Below are 26460 nucleotides of genomic sequence, written 5' to 3' on the forward strand. Positions count from 1 at the left end.
ATTACAATACTCTAATATTTATGTTGCCCAGAAATATTATCAAATCTTAATAGTTATCTTTACTGTCCTGCATTAAAGTGAAAGTTGCAGTCTGTAGTGCAAGATGGATTTTAATATTCCATTAGACAAGCAGAATGTCATTGTTGAAAATAAAGGACGGAAAGAAAATGTATCACTGTTGGTAATGTATCGATTATACCTTTATATAACCTGTTTCAGCTTATTAATATAGAAAAGAAGATGTGGTATGATTGCTAATGGCACAACTCTCCACAAGAGACCCCAAATGACAATTATAGGTCACCGTATGACTTTCAACAATGAGCAAAGCCTTTACCACATAGTCAGCTATGAAAGGCCCCGAAAAGACAAATGTAAAACAACGAAAAAACTAACGGCCTTATTTATGTACAAAAAAATGAACGAAAAACAAATATGTGACACACCAATAAACCACAACCAGTGAATTACGAATCTGGGTCCGTTCGCGCCCATTCACATTCGCACCCACTCATGTTTTCGCTATCTTTCACTTTCACACCCTACATGTGCGCACCCAAAGTCTGTTCGCACCCTACATGTTCGCGCCCATGTTTAATTGGTTTTGTGTTTAATAACTTTGTAAGCAAGTGTATTCTATTTGTATAATTGTAGTCATTGTCTCAAAATAAAGTGAGACCGCATTTTTTCTTCTTCTGTTGAATAAATCTTAATCATGTTTTGGATAATCATTTGATAGTGTATTGGTAAAAAGAATAATAATCCTTTCTAAATAAAGTTAGATTCTGCCAACGTTTTATTTTGTGTTGAATAACTCTTAATCATGTTTTGGTTAGTGTATTGCTATAACTTTGTTTCATTGACTTGTTTCAAAATGAAGTGAGATACTGACTACATTTTTTTTTTGTGTGTTGAATAAATTTTATCATGTTTTGGTTATAATAGTGTATTGCTATATTTTGGTTCCTATATTTTGTTGTTTCATTGTTTCAGATCAAAGGGACCAAGCTGTTAAAAACAATTATTTTTTGTGTTTTTCATTTTAAACCTTTTAGTTAATGTTTTACTCATACCAAGCTATAAATACATTCAGTATTTCATTGTATTTACACCAAAGCAATTTAAAACAACGATCACGATTTTCCAATTATTCAACTGGAATTTGAATTAAAATTGGGTGCGAACGTGTAGAGTGCAAACAGACCTTGGGTGCGAACGTGCCAGGTGTGAACATGTAGGGTGCGAAAGTGTATTGGGCACGAACGGACCTGATGCCCTGAATTACAGGCTCCTGACTTTGGACATGTTGGACAGGCACATACATACAGAATTTGGTGGGGTTAGACATGTAAGCGGGATCCCAATCCTACCCTTAATCATGTTGATTTGGGACAGTGGTGTAACAGTACAATATTAGAAGAAACTTTAAAAATCAGTTGAAAAAGGCTTAACTCATCAGATGGATACAAATAGAAATACATCTAACAAAAACACAAAGTGGAAGTTACTGGTTACAAAATGTACTAGTTTATCCCAACAACAAAAAGACACTTTAAGAAGTTCGTACAGATCTGAGAGTACTGGCAGTTATACTGACAGCTACTTCAAAACAACTAACAACTAATAAAAAAATTGTGCATCAAAGACCAGGGATGGTAAAAACCTGGGTTTTATGAGTATTGCCCAGCCCAGTGGGAAATACTGGGAAAACCCGGGTTTAACCGGGTTTTAATGGGTATATACTGGGTAATATAAAATACTGGCCTGAATTTCAAAAGAAGATTCAGTGATCAATCTCAAATGCAATACATTTAAGATATTTTTAAACACATTTTGATTTATAAATAAGTTTACTTGTTTGAGAGTCTGATAATACAAGTGTATATATTTGAAAAAGTACTATTCTAGCAACTATGAGACAAGTATACATGTGGACACACATTTAACAAATATTAATGGAAAAGGCCTATCTCAATAATTATGCTAAATATCTATTAACATGATTAAATCACCATCCCATCTAGATTGGTCAAACTGTTTAATTCAAAGAATTCATTTTTCAAATGTATATATCTTAGATTAAGAATAAACAAGAAAATGTAAGAAAAATGACTTATGCATATTTCATATATACATCACTAATTAATAAGAAATTATTCAGATTAGGACATAGAGATGTTTATACAACAATATTCAGCCTTTTCATTTCTATAAGTGTTAATGACTTGACCCTGTTTGCCTGTAGGGTGTTTATTTAGCAAATGTTTAGCAATATGATTCCATAGAAATTCAAATTTATAATTCACATACACACTGCTATAAATTCATTTTTATTAAAGTTTTGATTTTTGAAACTATACATGGAAATTTACAAGGTACATGTATCCTAAAATGTTCAAAAATTGTATTCTGTCTACATAGAAGTAGTGGAGAAAAGAATGAAATTGAATTTGTTAATCTTCTAGAAATTACTCTCAATGGTGACCATGATCATGATGATGGTTATCTGTATAAAATGTATATATTTAGCTATAATACTATGAAACTACAACAAGTCTTTACTATTTTGTGTTGAAATAAGCTTAACTAATCATATTGCCCAGTATTACCCAGTACTACCAATTTCAGGGAGTATTGCCCAGCCCGGGAAAACCCGGGAATTCCCGCCTGGGTTTTTCCGGGCAGGTAATACTTTGCCAACCCTATTAAATTATCAATCAGTACACATCCAACATCCAATGGATTTAGTGTATAAACATGACTTTGTAAGTATACTTACTAACTTAGGCTAAACTTTGTCTTTGACTAATATCATGTATATATATATTAAAAATGTATATGAGACAGACATGACAGGCATTTCTTTGTAAAAATATAATATATATGCTCACAGGCATGACAAATATATGCCTTATATATCATGTATATGGAAGGTGTTAACTGGGAAAGAGAACTAATCCCATATACAATGATGTAATTGATTATTCAAATTATTTTTTTAAAACTAAACAGTAAATTATAATAATTAAACCATCAATTAATTTTACATCTTACAAGTTATATGGCATTACAATATTTTAGATTTTGGGCCTTGATCATATGACATTGGTATTTGAAAATATTGAGGTTCAAACGTTCCAAAAAATCCACTTCATTTGATTTCTTGAAAAATTATTTCTTGGAATTTGACACTAACTCACCACGATATAGCCTTTTTGTGCTGATGCGGTGTAAAGCAATTACCAACAAATCAACCAATCGATCTTCTGAATCTAGATTTTGGATATTGGACCATAACCAAGATAACAGGTGAATGTCCATTATAAATTTTTTTAGTTCTAAGACCACACACATTTATTCTGTGTCAGAAATATGAATTGTATTTAATTTTAGGAGTATTTTTTAACAGGATCCAAGGTGGAAAGAAGATTTAAAGTTTGTTTCGTATCAAGCACCACCAGTAAATAATGGAGCAACCATGGAAGAATGGAAAGATAGACTGAACTTTATTTCTGAGGATCTACACTGGCTATTACAACAGCCCCATGATAAATTTTGGTGTCAGGTAGGCTGTTTCATTAAATATGAAAGTTAAATGTTTTGTAACATATAGAATCTATTGATGTACCTGTTGTCATGATAAAACAAGCAAAAACTTGTTATGTCCCGGGCCCCTCATTATTGAACTACATTTTGTACATGTATGGTTAATGCATATACCTTTACATGTCATGAATTGTGCAGTCTAAACAGATTGTTTGTTAATTGAATTGATCCTCCTTTAACATCAAATTACATTGTCCATATATATATAGAATATTTTAAAACATTTACAACAACTATATCGTATGCATTCTATATTTTCTATCAAAAGGAAATGAAACATATGAATTTATCTTTATTTTTTCATGTCCATTCATTACTAAAGAAGTTGATAGATTAGTAATTATGGTAATATCTGTATATCACTGATCTTACATATCAACATTTAGGATTTAGAATAAGATAAAAGACTAAATGGCTCCTAGTTTTTGTCGAGCCTGCAACTTTTGTTGCAGAAAGCTTGACATTGGGATAGTGATCCTGATCCTGATTAGCTCACTTCTTAAAAGCTTTATATTTTAGAAGGTGGAAGACCTGGATGCTTCATACTTTGTATATAGATGCTTCATGTTACAAAGTTTCCGTCAGTTACATGTCCAATGTCCTTGACCTCATTTTCATGGTTCAGTGACCACTTGAAAAAAAAGTTCAAATTTTTTGGTAATGTTGAATTCTCTCTTTTTATAAGTTATAGGATAACCATATTTGATAAGTGTGTACCTTGCAAGGTACTCATGTCTGTCAGACAGTTTTCACTTGACCTCGACCACATTTCATGGATCAGTAAACAAGGTTAAGTTTTGGTGGTCAAGTCCATATCTCAGATACTATAAGCAATAGGGCTAGTATATTCGGTGTATAGAAGGACTGTAAGGTGTACATGTCCAACTGGCAGGTGTCATCTGACCTTGACCTCATTTTCATGGTTCAGTGGTTATAGTTAAATTTTTGTGTTTTGGTCTGTTTTTCTCATACTATATGCAATAGGTCTACTATGTTTGTTGTATGGAATGATTGTAAGGTGTACATGTCTAGCAGGCAGATGTCATGCGACCTTGACCTCATTTTCATGATTCAGTTTCAGTGGTCAAAGTTAAGTTTTTGAGTTTTGGTCTTTTTATCTAATACTATATGCCATAGGTCAACTATATTTGGTGTATGGGAATATTTAAGATTTTTATGTCAGTCGCGCAGGTTTTATTTAACCGTGACCTCATTTTCACGGTTCATTGCACAGTGTTAAGTTTTTGTGTTTTGGTCTATTTTTCTTAAACTATAAGTAATGGGTCAACTATATATGTTGTATAGAAGCATTGTTAGCTGTACATGTCTGCCTGGCATGGTTCATCTGACCTTGACCTTATTTTCAAGGTTCAGTGGCCTTTGTTTAGTTATCTGGGTTAATGTTAAGTTTATGTGACAGTTGTAATAAAGCTTAGATTTATACTTAGGACTATCAACATAATATCAATGATTAGTATAGAAGGCGAGACATTTCAGCTTGTGCACTCTTGTTTTAGGTACATATGTCTTCATGCTGATTTATGTAATCTTTTTCAAAATCAGACTGAATGTGTTGATCTAGTAAAAAGCAGGGTATATATTCACATCCATGACATCAATATGTTATCGTTATAAACATGGATATAATATTTGCTGCAGAACATGCATGTAACATGTGTAATGTTTGTGACAAAACATGGGTATGATATTTGCTGCATGACATGTATATAATAGTTGCTGCTGGACATGTATTAGATATTTGCTATTGGACATACATGTAATATTGCTGCTTTGCATGAATTTAATATTTTTTGCAAGGAATGCATGTAATATTTTCCACTGGACATGTATGTAATATTTGCTGCTGGACATGTATTGGATATTTGCTATTAGACATGCATGTAATATTTGCTGCTGTACTATCATCACTGTGCTTAAACGGCTGTGGGTAACTTAAGTTACCCACAGCCCAAGATGGAGCCGCCTTGCGTCGGTTAGATACTTTTCTTCTATAGAATACCAATACCACGAATGCATCAATTAAACAATTGAATTTAAAAGTTGTATTAATCGTTTAGGGAAACCCCTAAACTGGAAAGGTGATTAAATTCTACAAAATAAACGATCACAGCACGATTTTAAAAAACACTTAGGCTGTCCGTAACTTCAAAACAACTTGTCCGTAACTTTTTTCATCATACCAATAGTGATGTCCGTAACTTTCAAAGAATCGACATACGCGGATGTTATGTTTAATCTGATGATAGTGATTGCATCGAATATATATTCACAAAACGAAGTAGATGTCTAGTATAATATAATTCATTGTATCGATGGAAGACAAAATTGGGAAAAATATGAAAAAAATCACGATAAATCCGCAAAACTCGGGTCTCATTTTGTATAACGTCGGGGTACCCGAATCGCCTAGTTCGGAGGGTTGTTTCCGATCATAGCAGATAAACTGTTGAAACATCATTGTTCGTTTTTATTTTTGAACAAGTAGACTACACAAGTATTTTTTACACATACATGTAGCATGTATACACTTACTGATTATCTGCCAGCAACGACAAGGGTAGCGTGAATCCAGGATTTTGGAGGGGAACCCAAATTGCCCAGGCATGCAGTGGATAGACTATACGAGACTTAAGTGCACAAACTTTTCCCGTCTTTTTGAAAAAGCCAAAAACACTTTTCTCTCATCCCCACAAAAACAAATCCCATCAGCATTGACAGTAAATTAAAAGGGGTGTCAATCTGGACACACTGGGACGTTGCGCACGGTGATATTGCGGCACCCTGGCCAAGCTTTACAGTAAATGGGAAAACTTTAAAAAAAAAAAAAAAAAAAAAAATGGACATTTTGTATAAATGAATAAACCTAGTTTTCCAGCTAGCTGCATATTTATGCAAGTTGTATGCAAGTTGCATTAAATCTCATTAAACTGAATAAAACTAAAAGACACAATAGGTAAAAGTCAGTGACAATAAAAGGAAAAGAGCAGTCAACATAGTGTAACAATTCGACATCTATAATACTAAAATTACGAGGTCCAATTTGTCAGCCGTCATCGGGTAAAAACGACAAATCAAAGAATTCAACTCATTATATAGCCAATATAGGACAATGGTGTAGATTAAAAATTACACCACTCCAGACCCTTTTGTTTTCCACATAATTAATATTGCCAATAATTAACAAGTTCCGGGTCAAAACCAATACCGATACCAATAATATATTCACCTGTTACCTATTACCTTATCTGTACGTTCCGCATTTGACAGGCGCACCACCAAACGGTGTATTTAGGATTTTGCTATATACACGGGTCATAATCAAAGGGTACGTTCCGCATTTGACAGACGCACCACCAAACGGTGTATTTAGGATTTTGCTATATACACGGGTCATAATCAAAGGGTACGTTCCGCATTTGACAGGCGCGCCACGAAACGGTGTATTTAGGATTTTGCTATATACAGAGGTCATAATCAAAGGGCCGACACTACTAAATTCAATCTTTGTCAAATTTTTCCCAATTGTAGTTTTATTCAGCAATCAGCAAGACTTTCTAAGATAACAAATATGGGACAATGATGTTGATTAAAAAATACTCCATTCCTGGATAGCCAGGACCTTTTGTTTTCCAAATAATTAATATTACCAATAATTGACAAGTTCCAGGTCGACGGGTTCAAACAGAAAGATTTGAAAGCAGAGAAAACTGTGTATCTTACAATCGACATGACTTTATCAGATGACAATACCAATTACTAAAATAAGGCTTAGGCATAGTTGTATACTTTAATTCAGTTACGGACCAGTGATATCACGGGTGTGTACTTGTAGTATATAAAAATATAAATAACTACGTAGGACAAAAGAGTAATTTAATAGTCTAACAACCCCTGATAACATACAAAGAGAGAAAAAAACATACTAGGAAACATATTCAAAAAATCATAACACTATAACTAACTGGTGGGATGTATAAATACCGAGCCGCGTCAAAGAGTATTCATCAAAATACACATAGAAAGAAACAGAGGTGAAGGTAAACCGCAAACATATAATTAAACTCAAAACATTAAAGAGTATGGAAAAACCTTGGTCTGACAAGCGAAAAACGTCGATAAGACGCACATCAGTAAATAAAAGTTCAAACCATAACCAGGATGGAGTACCACAAACCCCACATAAAACTTCTGTGGTGTAAGTATGATGCGTTAATAAAATCACATTTGGTGGTGAATGAGTAGTATAAACGGCCGCGAAGGTTACAAATATGATGTTAATTGTCTTCTAATTGTTGAAATTATAATTCTTAAAATTTTAAATCAAAAGTTACCCACATCTAAAAATAAAGTTACGGACAGTCTGCTTAGTTTCGATCAAAAAGTTACGGACATCTTATGCATTTTTTAAAGTTGACCTTGTGCTTTAGTGAACTCTATATTAACAAATTTATGGTAATTGTTAGTCATTTCTTTATTCAATAATCCTATAAATATTTACATTCTGGATGAAAAACGTCGCAAAAGGTACATTTTGTATGAATTAAATATCAACGAGTTTAGAGTCCGCCATCTTGGGCTGTGGGTAACTTAAGTTACCCACAGCCGTTTAAGCACAGTGATCATGTAATATTTTCCGCTGGGCATAAATCTGATATTTACTGCTGGAAATGCATGTAATATTTGCTGCTGAACAGGTATATGATATGTACATCTAGTCATGTATATAATATTTGCTGTTGGACATTAAGCTGTGATTCATCAATTAGTATACATCTCCTTTAAAATTAGTGATATCTTGTCTAATGCTCCACCAAGGTATTGTTTTGTATATACAACTTACAAGTAATATGAGGCAGGCATTACCTGTGAATGAGGACGAAGTCTATTATTTTTTTTTCTTATTCAAACATGTTGATAAACGAAAATACCGTAACGCTTCCGATATTGGTTCCGTTGTTAGGGATTTAATTGTGACGTTATTTAAGTTATGACGTCATATTCAATGTAAACAAAGAAACGCTGTTATCAGGTAACGTTTTTTTTCATATAAAACAATTATTAAAAATGATTGGGTGTTGAATTCCTTCCTATATTTGTTGATATGTTGATAAATATACATTTTATTCAAAGTCTCATGCCAACAAGACCGGAACAGGAAGCAACAAGACTGGAACAGGAAGTAGATCTGAAAAAAAAGTTAACGATTATGAGTTCATTAGTAGAATGAAAAATTTGGGAAAATCTTCCCGATTTAAAAAAAATAAATTTGTTATTGATTTTTCTACCGTTATTGGGGACTTCGTTCCCATATTATTTCTGCTATTAATGAAAAATTGATTTAACAAGCTATATATATATTTGTTTTGTTTTAGGTGATACATGATAGCACCTTACAAAATTTGTTGGATACATACCTGCGATTTTCACCTAGGTGAGTAATTATATTCTTAATGTTTCATTCAAAAATAGATGAAAACCATTTTAATATGATTATGTCATTTACTTTGTGATGCATATCCATCTTTAAGACTTTGTTAAAGTTATTTTCAACATCAATATAAACTCTTAACATTCATGATATAAGAAAATGTGGTAAATAAATTAAAAGTACTTACATACATTTGAAAGTGTTTCTTTTGTTATCACTGTACAACTTTAAGGTTATATAATGTTCAAAATTAACTATTCAAATCAGTTAACGTCAATTTTGGAGTCAGTACCCTATTTCAAGTTGTACAAGTGCTTTGTGATTCAGTGCACAAACTTATAAATTATCAAGTACATTATTAGGTTCTGAACTAAATTGTAACTTTCCAAGAGAAAAGAAATTTACTTTTTAAAACATTTTATTTTTTTGTATTTACAATGTAGGCATTAGTTAACTTTAAACATGCTAAATCAATAAATCATCTGTCTTAATGTACTAAAAAACTCAAAGCTAGAAATATAAAACATCTTTCATGCCGTATAAAATTAAAATAATTCCAAGACTATTTTCATGTTAACAGGTCCTATGATGTAATATACCACTTGACAGATGACATACAGTCCATACATAATGAGGTCCATAGACTGGTGTTCATGACATGTTTGAGAATGGCAACATTTAAAGAATCACAGGTATACAGAATTGTCTTATTTACTGTTAGATTTTAATGTGTCACTAATTGGAATTTATTGTAGACATTCCAAAATTGATGAGTAGATCTCTATTATTATCATGAAATCTCTTCTACCAGAATCTTTTAAGCTTTTACTTTGAAGTCAATATGTTTAAAGAAATACTGATTTAATTATTTGCATTTATATAGTTTCTTAAAAGTTTATACCTCAGAGTAAGATCATATATTGTAAAAAAAATACCTTTTATTGATACCATGTCATTCTCACATAAGTTTGTACTTATTTTGAGCAACATGATGATGATGATGATGACAATATTGAAGACAATGAAAATGTTCCTTTTCTTTTTTAATTCAAGCTTCTTTTATTTATATTCTTATCAAGAATATTGCTCTGCTTGTTATAGTCTATTTCAACAATTACAGTCCTGATTGGACAAATGTCAAATTTATTGTTAAGTTATCCTGTATTTTTCATTGTAGGAACATCATATAACTCCTGGTGTGTTTGGAGAGATTGTGTATGAAAACTTTTTATTTGACATTCCTAAGATATTTGACCTTTGTGTACTGTATGGTGAGGGAAATGGTCCACTGTTGACAAAGATGGTAGATAACATTTTTACACAACAACCGAAATATAATGATGATTTACGCTGTGCTATTCCTACAGTCATACAGGTAATGTGTTCCTATTATCAGTTGTATGTAAAATGTCATAAGAAAAAGTATACAAAAAGAATGAATGTTTATAAAACATTTGAATGGATTGTTAAAGTAAATGAAGATAAATGTAATGATACAACACAATGGAAGAAATCTAATTCACTAATACTCAGGGATTTCATGAAATCATAGTTTAGCAAACATAATGAAAACCATTATCATGATTATTTCCATTGCTTGATTATGTGAAATGTTTTAAAAACCCATTTAAAATTAAAATCTACATACAAACATTAAACTTGAAAACCATGAACAAACAGTTTTGACAATAATTCTTGAAAATGTATTTATTGTTTTTTTTGTTTGTTTTTTTTCATCTTATGCATGTAAATAAGACAAACTTTTTGAATTGATTTTTTCAAAACTCAGATGAAAATATATATATGTAGTAAACGTAATGAAATTGTTGGTAATTTTGATTAACATTTATTGTAGGTCTTTCATGATATTGCAGAAAAATGTGGAATTTCAATAGACAAACATGGAAGCTTGTCACCACAGAAATTAAGCAGTCCAAGGACAGATACCTCTCCATTAGTAAACATGATTATCTCTGATTTCCAGGATATTGTTCTATATTTAGCAGATATAGCCTTGACCTTGGCAAATTTTCTGGAAATCCATCCTCAGTCATGTGATCTGTTCCTTGAAGAACACTTTATACCAAGGTAAATCTGAGTTGCTTAAAAGAGAAGTATTTAAACCGCCTCTAAAAGAAGGGGCAATATTGCATTTAACTTTTTCCAACATTCCTTTTTTTAGTCCAACAAATATTTTTACACACTTTTCATAGAAACTACTAAACAAAATGACTTAACATTTGGTCAGCAGATTAGCAGTGATTAGTTGTAATGTGTGAGCACTTTTAAGAATTAGATGGGAGGGTAATAAAATGACTTCTGAAGTTTTTTTCCGATTTAAAACAAACTTTGAGTTATGATGTGTCAACTTAACAATTTCTCCATAATCTTGGTTAGCTTAAAATAAATATTTTTAGCAAAATGGTAATGACAATTTGAATTCATATATTTTAAAATTATTTCAATATTGTAAATGCCTTTCTCCTTGCTATTTAGTAAAACAAAATAATAAAACAGATGATATCTTGTTGCTTGAGATTAGATCTTATTATGTTATATTCTTACATACATTCATGTATACATTTAAAAAAGAATATTTTTTTTATACTTCTAATGATTTCCAGGTTAGCAGAGTTCTATGATGTTGTGTTTCCCGAAATCTCTCAAGCATTGAAGTTGAGAATGTTTGAAAATAAAGAGTAAGTTTTTAGACTAAGGAAATATTTGTCTTTATTCCTAATTCATTTAGATTCAACTTGAAAATGAATGAATGAATGAATATGTTTATAAAACTTTCAAATATTCAAACATAATACTTCAAATGCATTAACAAGGGATTTTGTTGATAATTTTATATATCTTAAATATTTTTAAATATCTTGCCAACTGAAACTATGATTTTGAGCTGGTGTTTTCCTATATGGGTCATTATCAAAAAAACATGCATAACTATGTTATTGGGTCTTTTTAAGTCACAGACATGAAAATATATCAAAATAACACTTACATATGTTAGATATGAATGTTTTGTGATACACAATATACAGTTTACAGTATGAAATGTTATAAAAACATCCTTAATGTTTTCTTAAACCCTTGGAGATAGCCAGAATTAACGGTTATTTTTTACTATAAATCCTTTCAGACTTGAAATAGGACTATTATTCATATGATTTGTTTTTTGATTTATCACTTTTTATTGCATTTTGATACATACAAACATTTTTTTTAATGATTTAGGAGGTGTATGTTGGTTTTATAATAAATAAATTCACCAAAAGGAAATGTTACATTTTCTAAGTCAATGGTGTAACCAAAGGACAAATTAGTAGTGTAAGAGTTATCTTTCGCAAGAATTGGGCATTTACAACAGTTTCTCTCTTAGCAATATTACCTGTAAGCATGTTTTGCAAAAAAAACCAAACAATTATGTTGAAAATTTAGTGAAAAAATCTTAAAAGTAAGCAAAAGCTATATCATAATTGAAAATAGTGTCCATGGTGTACCCTTATACAAATCGTTTTTTGAAAAAATTTCCTGAACTTTGAATTATGAAATATATTGATTAAAGAAACATGCACCAGGAACAACATATAGAATAGGGGAATGGAGCACTTATTTCGTAACTAAATCTTAAAATACACCTTAAATCATTGGTGTTACTGTCAATGGGGAGACCATTTTGATAAAATAACACCATTGACCAGTTTAGTAACACCACTGAATATATCATGACAATCAGCATTGTTTTGTGTTTCTTTCATGCTTAACAAACGAAACATCATATTATTTACGAAAAACAATACTTATTTAACAATGTTTTAACAATATCATGTATTACATATACAAAGTTTTCACAAACTGATGTATGCTGGTAACACCAATGACACTATTTAGTAACACTATTGACATTTTTAGTTATTGATGTTATGTTATATAAATTGAGATATTTTAGCCTAAGAATTATTTTTTTATCTTTTTATTTTGCTCGGTGTTCTTGGCTCTGTGTTCATAACTTAATAAAGGTAAAATTTGAAATGTGATGTCAATGGTGATTATTTTGTGTCATTTGAGTTACTGAAGGGTCAGTGGTGTTACTATATTAAAATGCGACATTTTTTTATTTTCATTCATAATTATAAGTGTTTTTAGGTCGTGTGCGAAGGATTAGGTATATTATTATCATTTAATCTTACACAATTCATATATATTCATTTTAAGTTCATATTTTAGTATTTACAACGGCCATGATTAGGATAGCCAACTTTTTTACGACAATGTATTTTGAAATTATTTTTGAATAGAATGTACAGCTATATGAATAATGTCAATAAGTCGTAATTTTAACCTAAACAACAAATTGGAACAGTTGTTTGATGTTAAACATTAATATTTAGCAGCTAAATGTATGCTTTAAATTGGTAACACCATTGACACGATTCTATCAAAGCATGACCTAAAATTGTTAAAATTGAAGGAACTCTTCATTTTTCCCATTGCATATTTCTGAATATCGTTGCTACCATACTATAGAATAGCGGAACACTTTTAAATGTTTTAAACAATGACATCATTTTTCAAAATGTTACCTCGTCGAAATTCGTACTTTTTTTTATATTGACCCATATATATATGTGTTGCAGTTATGTTTTCTTATATATTTCTTTATGTTACATAGTTGATTTGTTGTTTGCTTTTCTTATGCAATATCTCTTATTTTCACAGCCATCAGAAGTTACTAAAAAGAAAATTAAAGCAAGCCTCTGTTTCGTTTATGAAGGTTGTGAATTCTATTGTCACCCACTGTTTCATACAGCCTGTTTTAGATCAGAGGTTTGTTATGTTTAAACCTGTTTCTGCATATAGACCTGGTTTAATGCATTGGTTGCATTAAATTACTGTGATTTCCTCATGAAATAAAACCCATTATATCGATAAAAATGTCCAAAAGAACATAATTTTGATTAAATGTCTAAAATTTTGACCTATTTATAAAGTAGCACATGAAGGTTTGTTTTATATTAATATTTGAATTGCTTAGGTGAAAACTAGCTTTTATGCAAATTTTTGTCAAAAAATCACTGTGGGATCGACACTGTAACATTTGCCCTTGATAAAACAATCTGATATAAACAATGATATATGTATTTTATTTTTTCTGTAGTGCAAAGAATACTGACTGTATAGAAGGATTTATAGAAACTTTTTCTAGCTTACTTGGAGACAGAAGGTTTGTATGACATCAAGGTCTCATGGAATTAACAGAACTTTGTATGAACTACTTGTTGTAATGCAGTCTTCTTTTAAAAGCATGAAACTTTATAAAGGAGGTACATTTTTAGCTCACCTGACCTGAAAGGTCAAGTGAGCTTTTCTCATCACTTGGCGTCCGGTGTCCGTAAACTTTTACAAAAATCTTCTCCTATTAAACTACTGGGCCAAATTTAACCAAACTTGGCCACAATCTTCATTGGCGTATCTAGTTTAAAAAATGTGTCCGGTGACTCGGCCAACTAACCAAGATGGCCGTCACGGTTAAAAATAGAACATAGGGGTAAAATGTAGATTTTTGCTTATATCTCTGAAACCAAAGCATTTAGAGAAAATCTGACATGGGGTAAAATATTAATTAGGTCAAGATATATCTGCCCTGAAATTTTCAGATTAATCCGACAACCAGTTGTTGGGTTGCTGCCCCAGAATTGGTAATTTTAAGGAAATTTTGCTGTATTTGGTTATTATCTTGAATATTATTATAGATAGAGATAAACTGTAAACAGCAATAATGTTCAGCAAAGTTAGATCTACAAATAAGTCAACATTACCAAAATTGTCAGTTGACCCATTAAGGAGTAATTGCTCTTTATAGTCGAATTTTTAACAATTTTTATTCCATTTGTAATCTTTTACAACAATCTTCTCCTCTGAAACTACTGGACCAAATTTAACCAATCATAGCCACAATCATCACTAGGGTATCTAGTTTAAAAAATGTGTTCGATTACCCCCCCTGTCAATCAAGATGGCCGACATGGCTAAAAATAGAACATAGGGTAAAATGCAGTTTTTGGCTTATATCTCGGAAACTAAAGCATTTAGAGCAAATATGACAGGGAGTTAAATTGTTAATCAGATTGAGATCTATCTTCCCACAATTTTTTAGACAAATCCAACAACCTGTTGTTGGGTTGCTGCCCCTATATTGTTAATTTGAAAGAAATTTTGCAGTTTTTATACAACCCCAAAATTTTTTTGGGATCATATAATGGTATGATGTTGTCGTCTGCGTCGTCGTCCGAAGACACATTGGTTTCCGGATAATAACTTTAGTTTAAGTGAATAGATCTTCATGAATTTTTTTCAGAAGGTTCAATACCACAAAAGGAAGGTTGGGATTGATTTTGGGGATGATGGTCCCAACCGTTTAGAAATTAGGGACCCAAAAGGGGCCCAAAACAAGCATTTTTCTAGTTTCAGGATAATAACTTGTGTAGAAGTATTTCAATTGCTCTGAAATCATACCGCAATGTTTAAAACCACAAGTAGAAGGTTTGGATTCATTTTAGGGGTTATGGAGCCAAAGTTTAGGAATTAAGGGCCAAAAAGGGGTCAAAACAAGCTTTTTTCTAGTTTCAAGACAATAACTTATGTGTAATTGTATGGAACTCTCTGAAATTGTACCACAAGGTACCATATAACAAAGGGGAGGCTGAGATTAAGTTTTGGGTTAATTGCCCAAAATATGTAGGAATTAGGGGCCAAAAAAGGGCCAAAAAGAAGCATGTTTCTAGTTTCCAAACAATCATGACAATAACTTGTGTTTAAGTGTATGGATCTCTCTGAAATTGTACTACAAGGTTCAATACTGCAATGGAAAGCATTGGATTGAGTTTAAGGGTTATTGCTCCAAGGGGGTTCAAAAAGTTGGGGGGGGGGGGGGGTTGTTTACCATTTTTTGAAGGGCTTCCTTTTTTTTCCAAAAAGTTTCAAGAAGAAATCTTCAAATGCACAGTATTGTGCAATAGATTTGTTAGATCTTTGACCACATTAATTTTGTGACAAAAACCTATATTATGTCAAAAATTTTATCACAATCCAAATTCAGACAAAATCAAACTTGAATATTGTGACCAAATTTGCCCCAACTATTCAGGGTTCAACCACTGGGGTCGTATAAAGCTGCGCCCTGCGGAGCACCTGGTTGGTTATTATCTTGAATATTATAACAGATAGAGATAAACTGTAAAAAACAATTATGTTCAGCAAAGTAAGATCTACAAATAAGTCAATATGACCAAAATTGTCAGTCGACCCCGTAAGGAGTTATTGCCCTTTATAGTAAATTTTTAACAATTTTTATACAATTTTGTAATCTTTTACAAAAAATCTTCTCCTCTTAAACTACTGAGCCAAATTTAACCAAACTTAGCCACAATCATCATTGGGGTATCTAGTTTTAAAAATGTGTCCGGTGACCTAGCCAAGCAAGCAAGATGGCCACCATGGCTAAAAATAGAACATAGGGGTAAAATGTAGATTTTGGCGTGTATCTCTGAAACCAAAGCATTTAGAGCATATCTGATAGGGGCAAAAAATGTTTATCAGATTAAAATCTATCTGCCCACAAATTTTCAGACAAATTCGACAACCTGTTGTTGGGTTTCTGTCCCTAAATTTGTAATTTTAAGGAAATTTTGGGTTATATCTTAGATATCATTATAGTATCTGATAATATCTAATATCTAATACTATTAATTATGTTTTAACCTTATTTCACATGATTTACAAAGCATCAGTAAATATAGGTGAGCGACACAGGCTCTTGAGAGCCTCTAGTTTGGTAACCATTGAAATCAAAACACATGTGTCCAATAACTTTAAATGGAAATATTAAAGATAATCAAAGGTTGATGGTTCTTTCTGGGCACTACAGCTTCCTCCACCAATAAAAACTGACTGACACAAAATAACACTTTCTAATTTCTTATTTTTGATGAATCTTTTGTTATATTTCAGATTTCTTGCTGACTTTGATGGGTCTTACCAAGTACAAGTGTATCTAGATATCATAACACAGTCTACCTGTGATGTGTATCCTTTATGATATTTTATAAATTCCAAATTCAATGAAACATCAGAGTAACAAAATAGCAATATATCAATGTCGCATTTGTTTATTCGATAATTTTGATTATTACAGTGTTTGCAAGATTGAATTTGTTTATTTAAATTATGTTTAAATTAATTAACAGTAGAAACTTAATAAAATTAATAAAAAATGCACTTTAATTTCACATGGTTGCAAACTTGCTGTTCCTTAGCTCATGTAATAGTGATGAAACAAGGATCCAGTATATTCAAGAAGCTGTTCACTCAGCTTTTGCCACCTATGGTAAGAGGAGGAAACCAACAGGAGGAATGAATAGAGGAGGAAGAACCAGTCCAGACGGATCACCAGAACCTTTAGTAGCAGCAGGAGGGACACCTGCTGGGAACCAGAACACAAAAGATGATTTTGCTGCATCTTATAGTGTAGGAAATAAGTTCTTTGGAACAACTAATGAAGATGAAACTACAGTAAAACCTGAGTAAACCAGACCCTGAATAAACCAGCTCACTGTCCAAACCGGCCCTTTTTCATAGTCCCATAGCCAGCCGGTTTATACAGGTTTTACTGTAGATTTTTTATGGTGATGATTATCACTATACCATGTTTATATTTTATTATTTAAGTGCATTGGTTTAATTTACTCCCATTGTGTCTGACCTATTTTATCACATTATCATACCAATAGATTAAACAGAAAACCTTACTTTATGCTAGATTAAAAAGCTGAGCCAACTTTTTAATCCACTAGAATACAAGATATTACAAGAAAACATAATATGTGACTCAATCGGGACACATTATTTTAGTTTTGAGCCAATCAATCTGCTCTTATTACTAAATCGATTAAAGGAGAAGGTTCAGTAAGACCCCTTTTTGGCCCCAAAATATAGCAGTTTTAGAAAATTGTGAAAATGTAATCGTTAAGCTATATTTTGGAAAGTAAATTGCTTCTGCTTCATAAATATGAGCTGTTTTTGACAATACAATGCACAAATCTCGCGTTCTAGCATTATTAAGTCATGCTAAATTGCTGAAATCTTCAAAATTTTAGCATTTTGGTTAATTTTTAGACGGTTTCCGTCTAAAATGAAAGTGGCCGCATTCGTGTTCATTCATAATATTGAAATGTAAGTTGTATTTGATGATAATACAAAACATATATAAAGGTTGAGGATGAACACGGATGCGGCCACTTTCATTTTTGACAACCATCTGAAAAGTGACGTTTTTTGGCATATTTGATAGATTTTTCATATTTGAGCTTGAATCAGAGCGTTTTTCACATAAACTAATCGAATCAATTGAAATAGACACTTAAGTGTTGAAAAAGTGTCCAAAAACTTTCGTTAGATGAACCTGAAATTTCAGGCCAAAATCGGCCCTTACCGGACCTACTCCTTTTATTTTCTTTTCAGAAAATGAAATATATATTTATTCTGTTGGTTTGTTTACAGTATTTATTCCCACATCACTGCAGATTGTAGAAATGATAAAAAAAATAGAGGAAGAGACTATCTTATTATGTTTTTTTAAACCACCTTTTGTAGGAATATGAAGGAGCCTGTAGTGAGCCAAGGAAGACTGGAATAGAACTGGATTCGTTAATTTCTTCAGTTAAAGATTTGTTACCAGATCTTGGAGAGGGTTTCATAGAGGTAAAGCATAAATATATCAGTTTGACTAGTTTTTGTAGTTCATATATTTCATTTCAAACATACAATCTTAACAATATGCAGATTATTATATAATATGTCAAGCACTTACTGTGGATTCATTTATTTTCTTGGGTGCCAATTTTCGTGGATTAAGGAAAACTGACAGGTTCGTGGATATTTAATTTCGTGGTTTTGATGAAGTATACATACAAGCCTATAGTTAATTTGTTTTTCGTTGAACATTTAATTTTGTGGTTCACCTGTACCAATGAAATACACGATAACTGGTATCCAACAAATAATGATGAATCCACAGTAATTATAATGTCGGAAAAAGTGTTTGGAAATAGATTTGACAGAATATAAAAGATCTGCCATTAAAATCAAATTTTCAAAATGAAAAAAGTATTAAGATATGATAAAAGACCACCACTGATAACACTCCTGAATAAAAATTGCAAAAGTGTAAATAAAATGTGTAAAAGTAATCTTGAAATTTATCCCTTTTCAGTTATGTTTTGAGGAGATGGGATACAGCATGGAGAAAGTAATTAATGCCGTGCTAGAAGAAAGATTACCACCATCTTTAATAGAAATTGATAGAACTCTTCCAAGGTAGGTCCATTGAAACATATCACTACACCTATCTTTTTATTTAATGAAATCTCAATTTTTAGGTGAACAAACCTGTTTTGAAATAACAATTTGAAATGTGGTATACTGTCACTATTATTTTAGAGATTATATGTTTTATATTTTACAGGACTGAGCCAGAAGAGACTATTCTGACCAAGAGACACAATATTTTATGATATTATTACGTAAGTATTTCTGTATTGGCCTTGTTATTGGTCCGAGGCTTGCTGTATTGGCCTGAGGCGAAGCCGAAGGCCAATACAGCTGGCCGAGGACCAATAACAAGACCAATACAGAAATACATGTAATAGTATCTTTATTTATTAACTACAGTGTTACAATATTTTTTTAATTTCATTTTAAAAGAGATAAATATTTTTACCTTGAAGTAGAACTATACAAATCTCAGTTTGTTTCTTTTTATTAGATGCAATACATAATGATCTGGTGCTGTTTCCAGGTGTCTTCAGCATTTTCTTATCTGATGAATTTTTCTACCCTTTTCAGTCACTATAAAGTGTTACAGTTTTAATTTAGACGCAACACAGAAATAGTAATTGGAAAGGTACTGCCTTTGCATGTATTTATATGCAGAAAAAAATTGAATATATTTAAAAATATATACGGATCCAGTTATTTTTAAAAAGGGGGAGGGGGGTTCCAACTATATGTCCCCATTCAAATGCATTGATCGGCCAAAAAAAGGGGGGTTCCAACCCTGGATTCGCCAATGATGCAGGAGTTGATATTGATACCACTATCCATAAGCCAAATTACCAAAGAACAGAGATTTTCATAATTACAGAATGCCTGGTTCAGGATTAAAAATAAATGACAGTTTACAACAAAAAAATAGAGCGAAAGTAAACAGGTCCGAGGTCGTCAAGAAATGAACTTTGTGATAATCTACTCGTTTCCCAAACATGAAATAGTTCTATCGTCTGCTTTGAAAATACTTTTTTAAATGAATGTGATCTTCAGTCTGAAATGTATGCCATACTGACATTTTCAGCATGTTTAAGATGACTAAATTACAACTGCGTCTTCAAAACAACTGTTTACTTTCAGTTTCTGTTTCTTTTATGACTTTCGATGTAAAAACTAGAGACGTTCCGAAATTCTGCACTTGTGTCAACTCGGCCAATATAGAAAAACTCGGCCAATACAGAAAAAAATCTGTATTGGCCAAGTTATTCTGTATTGGCCGAGTTTACACAATATATTGCATAGGCAGTTTTCATCATATTAAGTCCAATAACAGTGTAGTTAATTAATAATATATTTTACAGGCCAAGCACGTAGACACTAAAGATACCCAATGTTTTATATTTTACAGGACCAAAACATAAGGGACAGCGCTGACCAAGCAACACCATGTTTTATATTTTACAGGACCAAAACATAAGGGACAGCGCTGACCAAGCAACACTATGTTTTATATTTTACAGAACCAAAACATAAGGGACAGCGCTGACCAAGCAACACTATGTTTTATATTTTACAGGACCAAAACATAAGGGACAGCGCTGACCAAGCAACACTATGTTTTATATTTTACAGGACCAAAACATAAGGGACAGCGCTGACCAAGCAACACTATGTTTTATATTTTACAGGACCAAAACATAAGGGACAGCGCTGACCAAGCAACACTATGTTTTATATTTTACAGGACCAAAACATAAGGGACAGCGCTGACCAAGCAACACTATGTTTTATATTTTACAGGACCAAAACATAAGGGACAGCGCTGACCAAGCAACACTTTGTTTTATATTTTACAGGACCAAAACATAAGGGAGCACTGACCAAGCAACACTATGTTTTATATTTTACAGGACCAAAACATAAGGGAGCACTGACCAAGCAACACAATGTTTTATATTTTACAGGACCAAAACATAAGGGAGCACTGACCAAGCAACACTATGTTTTATATTTTACAGGACCAAAACATAAGGGAGCACTGACCAAGCAACACTATGTTTTATATTTCACAGGACCAAAACATAAGGGAGCATTGACCAAGCAACACTATGTTTTATATTTCACAGGACTTAACCAGAGGATACTTTTCTGAAAAAGAAACACTATTTGTTTTTATATTTTACAGGAGCAAACCAGAAGAGACTGTTCTTACCAAGAGACACAATGTATTTGATGATGACGAATTTGATGTATTCAGAAAAGATGATATTGACACAAGTAAAATTCACAAAGGAAAAAGGTAAGTTATCTACTGGAACCGTACAGGATGTTAGACACCTTTAAGATGGTGAATCAGAGAAAATATTTTTGCGAGGGTTCATTCTGAAGCATCTTTAATCTACAACAGGAGTATTCAAACAATTTTGACAACCCAAATTCTTGCAAATAAGCAGTCCAGGTGGCTGTGTTGAATTCAGAATTGTTTTTGAAGTAAATGAAACCATACAGGATAAGTAAGTGACTTAACATTTTGAGATTTAACTTCATCCATGTTTTATTTTTACTTTGAATAAAGATTTCCTTTAAAATGACAATTTTATAGGAATGGAAATTATTTCAAATCCTAAAATGAATATTGACAATGAAAACTTATTTTATTCAAATTTACAGTAGCAAATCAGACAAGGTAGATCTGGATATTAAACCATCAGAAGACATGAAGAATCAGCTGAATGAGATGTATGGGTACCAGATGGAGGAAGTGAACAGGGATGAGAATGATATGTATGATGATGAGTATGATGACACGTATGATACCAATAATGTCGGAGCATTTGATGCTGACTCTGCGGATGAACTCACAGCTAGAAGGTTGGTTAGGGAGAGTCCATTAAAATGTATGGGAGAGGGTAGGAAGGGAAGTTTAATTATTGATTGTGGGTCATGTGTCTTTTTTCAGTATGCAACTATTAAAATTATACAAAATTATCTAAAAATTGGTTCTTCGTTGTAGGGATATTTTGAAAGTCCCTTCCTACCCTCCCATATACATTTTAATGGAATAGCCCTTAACGTATATATTTGTTTTGCGGGATGACAGAGTTTAATATTTCATGCTTTGATGAAATTACACAATTTCATTGACGCCTTTACTAGCTCATTTCTTTTTTTTAATGCCCTTGATGTAGCAAAGGGGGCATTAAATTTTACCCTTGTGTGACCAAAAAAAATTGGTTTTCGTTCTTTAATTTAAGTCTGCCTCAACCAAATATTATGAAATTTATACACAATTCTTATTACCACAAAATACATATAAAGTTTGTACTTGGTGGTGTCACTCTAACTGTTCTAGAGTTATACCCCTTTACAAATGGAAAAAATTGCTGAATTTTCTTTTCCCTTCTGTATTTTGTATACTATATATATTCTGTTGCTCTTGTTGCACACTGTGTGCCTGGGTGTATTAATAAACTTGTCTTGTTTTGTAACTTAAGTTTGCCTCAAACAAATGTTATGAAATTATACACAATGCTTATTGCCACAAAACTTGGATCAAGTACAAATTTGGGTAGGGTCACTTTTACAGTTCTTCAGTTATGTCCCTTTATAACTTTATATAAAATGCAAGATCAGGCATCATATTTGTCCCATAAACACATTCCCCATTTATTTGTTTGTTTTTATAACTGCTAGAAAACCTCAAAAGGAATATTTCAGCATGGTCAATAAAATTTTTAGCTCACCTCGCACGAAGGGCCAAGTGAGCTTTTCTAATCTCTTGGAGTCCGTCGTCAGTAACTTTACAAAAATCTTCTCCTCTGAAACTACGGGGCCAAATTTAACCAAACATGGCCAAAATCATTATTAGGGTATCTAGTTTAAAAAGTGTGTCCGGTGACCCGTCCAACCAACCAAGATGGCCGCCATGGCTAAAAATAGAACATGGGGTAAAATGCAGTTTTTGGCTTATAACTAAAAAACCAAAGCATTTAGAGCAAATCTGACTGTAGTAAAATTGTTTATCAGGTCAAGATCTATCTACCCTGAAATTTTCAGATGAATAGGACAACCTGTTGTTAGGTTGCTGCCCCTGAATTGGTAATTTTAAGGAAATTTTGCTGTTTTTGGTTATTTTTTGAATATTATTATAGATAGAGATAAACTATAAACAGCAAAAATGTTCAGCAAAGTAAGATTTACAAATAAGTCAACAGGACCAAAATGGTCAGTTGACCCCTTTAGGAGTTATCGCCCTTTATAGTAAATTTTTAAACATTTTTCGTAAATCTTAGTTATCTTTTACAAAAATCTTCTCCTCTGAAACTACTGGGCCAAATTAATCCAAACTTGGCCACAATCATCATTGGGGTATCTAATTTAAAAAATGTGTCCGGTGACCCAGCCAACTAACCAAGATGGCTTCCATGGCTAAACATAGAAAATAGGGGTAAAATGCAGTTTTTGGCTTATAACTCAAAAAACCAAAGCATTTAGAGCAAATCTGACAGGGTGTTAAATTGTTTATTAGGTCAAGATCTATCTGCTCTAAAATTATCAGATGAATTGGACATCTGGTTGTTAGGTTGCTCCCCACCCCCAATTGGTAATTTTAAAAAAAAAATTGCCATATTTGGTTATTATCTTGAATACTATTATAGATAGAGATAAACTGTAAACAGCAATAATGTTCAAATAATTTTTGTAAATTTTTACAAAATAATTTCCTCAGTTACAAATGGACAAAGTTCATTATAGATAGAGATCATTGTAAGTAGCAAGAAGATTCAGTAAAGTAAGAACTTCAAACACATCACCATCACTAAAGCACAATTTTGTCATGAATCCATCTGTGTCCTTTGTTTAATATGCGCATAGACCAAGGTGAGCGACACAGGCTCTTAAGAGCCTCTAGTTATTCTTACATCTTTAAAACTTGATTTGAAAACATCGTTTTCTTGACAGTTTTTATTTGATTGACAAGTTTTGTTTATGTTATTATTTCAGACCTTTTACAACACCTAGAATACTTGGAGGCAAAAGGGAAGATGATGGAAATAATAATTCTGAGTCTGATTCAGAGGTAAATAAACAACAAATATATATTGTGTTTCTGCTAATGATTTTTTTTAAAGATTATTCAAGGATTATTTTTACTGAGGTTGTGGCCCCAGGACGAAGAAAATTGCTCTAATGTAGATGCCAATAGGGTAAAACAAGTCATTGTTGGTAAGATGTATTTCCCTTCTACATCAGTATAAAACAAAATGATGGTTTAATTGTATGTTAACATTTCCACTATAAACATTACAGCTGCTAGGGGATGTAACTCCCTCAGAATCCTTCTTTTAAATTCTTTGTCTATGATAACGTTAACACAGACTTTGTAACAAGATGTGTCATATTAACAATAAAAGATGCAGTTTCCATAAGTGTTGTTGTCAATGTAGCAGAATTTATTGTAATTGTATAACTACATTAATTCATTTGAAATTTCATTTCTGACTTTACAAAGGTATTCTTCAAGAAATGATTTGCCTTATCAATATAACTATTTACAAACCATTTTAATTTCTCACTTCTAGATATAATTAGTCTCCCTTGCAAATGGTTGAATAAGATAAGGGGTAATGTCAATAAAAACTGCAACCAATGAATGTAAAGAAAAACAAATAAAAGCTATATTTTGAGAAATACAATAAACAAAGTGCAAGTTACATTTAATCAGAAGCATAATAAACAACTTACTATAGTCGCCCTCAGCTTAAATTCGTAGCGGTTATTGGTAAAAATAATCTAACCTATCAATCACGTTCACTCGAGATATAGTTTTTCACATTCCATTCATAAATCGCCAAAAGAAAAACCACTACTGACCTACCTTTTAAGTGATCGCACTGTAATAATCCTGACCTTCACATTTTGCAGAATGTTTTCCATTGTAATTTGACATCTTCAGTTCTATGAGGATCCTTTGTTTACATATGACATTCGTCACTTTCGGAGTTTCCTGTTATTTTCTTGTCATTGATGTGATAAAGTTTCCCGGGCTTTAGGCAAATTTTCTGAACTTGAACTCCACGGAAACACTTCTGGTAAAAACAATTGCTGATTCCACCATTCAAAATCGTCTTGGAAAATGTGAAGGTCAGGATTATCACAGTGCAATCACTTAAAAGGTAGGTCAGTAGTGGTTTTTCTTTTGGCGATTTATGAATGGAATTTAAAAAACTGAACCCGATTGATATTTAAGATTATTTTTACCGATAACCACTCCAAATTTCAGCTGATGGCGACTATAGCTGTGAATAACTATATTTTCTGGGTAGGAGTTATGCAAAATATTTCAGAAAAAACTTTGAAGGGAAGGAAATATTTTGTAATGAAAGTCTATTGATATTTTTTTTCTCTACAATATATAACTTAAATTTACCCCAAAGACATTTTAGTGAAGGTTGAATTTCTCTTTATAGGATTCAGACAGTGATAAACCAATCAGAGATGAGTTTTGTCAGAATCCAGCACTTTTGAGACAAAGAGCTGAGGAGCGTGCTCGATGGCAGGCACAGAGAAGAGGAGGTAGAGGTCATCACCGTGGTCAAAATAGACCTCCAAATCCAGATGGTGCTGAAAGAAAGCGAGATGTAGTTGGGAAACCAAAAGGTCAAGGTCAGGATGCTAAAGTTTCACAAAATAGGAGATGGAAAGAGCAGCACAAGGGAGGAAACCGACGTCAACAAGCAGATAGAAAACGGATGGCATAAACTTATCTTGGTTATTTCTTAGTGTGTGCAATATGAAGAAACATTTAATTGACAAAATGTCAATGGAATTTTAAATTATTAAAAAATCAAGCATATCAGCATATTTTCACACTTTTGTTTTGTTTCGTTTGTTATCTAAATGGGAAAATTAAATCTTCTGTCATGTTTTTGATGAATACAGCATATCTAGAGTAAGAGAGGTATGCCTATTCCATTTAAACAATTTGTATAAAGCTTTACATGTGCATTTCAGAAGGTAGAAAAGCTTAATATTCCATATCTTTATACAGACGCCTTATGCTTTGAAATTTCAAT

General features: G+C 32.2%; 1 protein-coding gene across 1 annotated transcript; it reads left to right on the forward strand.

Moving 5' to 3' along the window:
- The first annotated feature begins 35 nt into the window (after nt 1-35).
- On the forward strand, nt 36-26254 carry LOC143079245 (activating signal cointegrator 1 complex subunit 2-like). Its single transcript, XM_076254481.1, has 17 exons — nt 36-181; nt 3410-3565; nt 9000-9058; nt 9636-9747; nt 10233-10430; nt 10911-11143; nt 11680-11754; nt 13781-13888; nt 14220-14285; nt 17072-17146; nt 17389-17587; nt 18713-18820; nt 19332-19435; nt 21570-21683; nt 22055-22255; nt 24389-24464; nt 25855-26254. The coding sequence occupies exons 1-17, from the start codon at nt 104-106 to the stop codon at nt 26143-26145; spliced, it is 2253 nt and encodes a 750-aa protein (XP_076110596.1). The 5' UTR covers nt 36-103; the 3' UTR covers nt 26146-26254.
- Nucleotides 26255-26460: the final 206 nt, after the last annotated feature.

This window comes from Mytilus galloprovincialis, chromosome 6 (assembly GCF_965363235.1).
Source record: "Mytilus galloprovincialis chromosome 6, xbMytGall1.hap1.1, whole genome shotgun sequence".
Classification (NCBI taxonomy): Eukaryota; Metazoa; Mollusca; class Bivalvia; order Mytilida; family Mytilidae; genus Mytilus; species Mytilus galloprovincialis.

Coding starts and splice junctions, on each gene's coding strand:
- LOC143079245 (XM_076254481.1), top strand. CDS start 104: ATGGATTTTAATATTCCATTAGACAAGCAGAATGTCATTGTTGAAAAT. Junction 3,566..8,999: donor ATGATAAATTTTGGTGTCAG/GTAGGCTGTTTC, acceptor GTTTTGTTTTAG/GTGATACATGATAGCACCTT. Junction 18,821..19,331: donor TTGGAGAGGGTTTCATAGAG/GTAAAGCATAAA, acceptor ATCCCTTTTCAG/TTATGTTTTGAGGAGATGGG.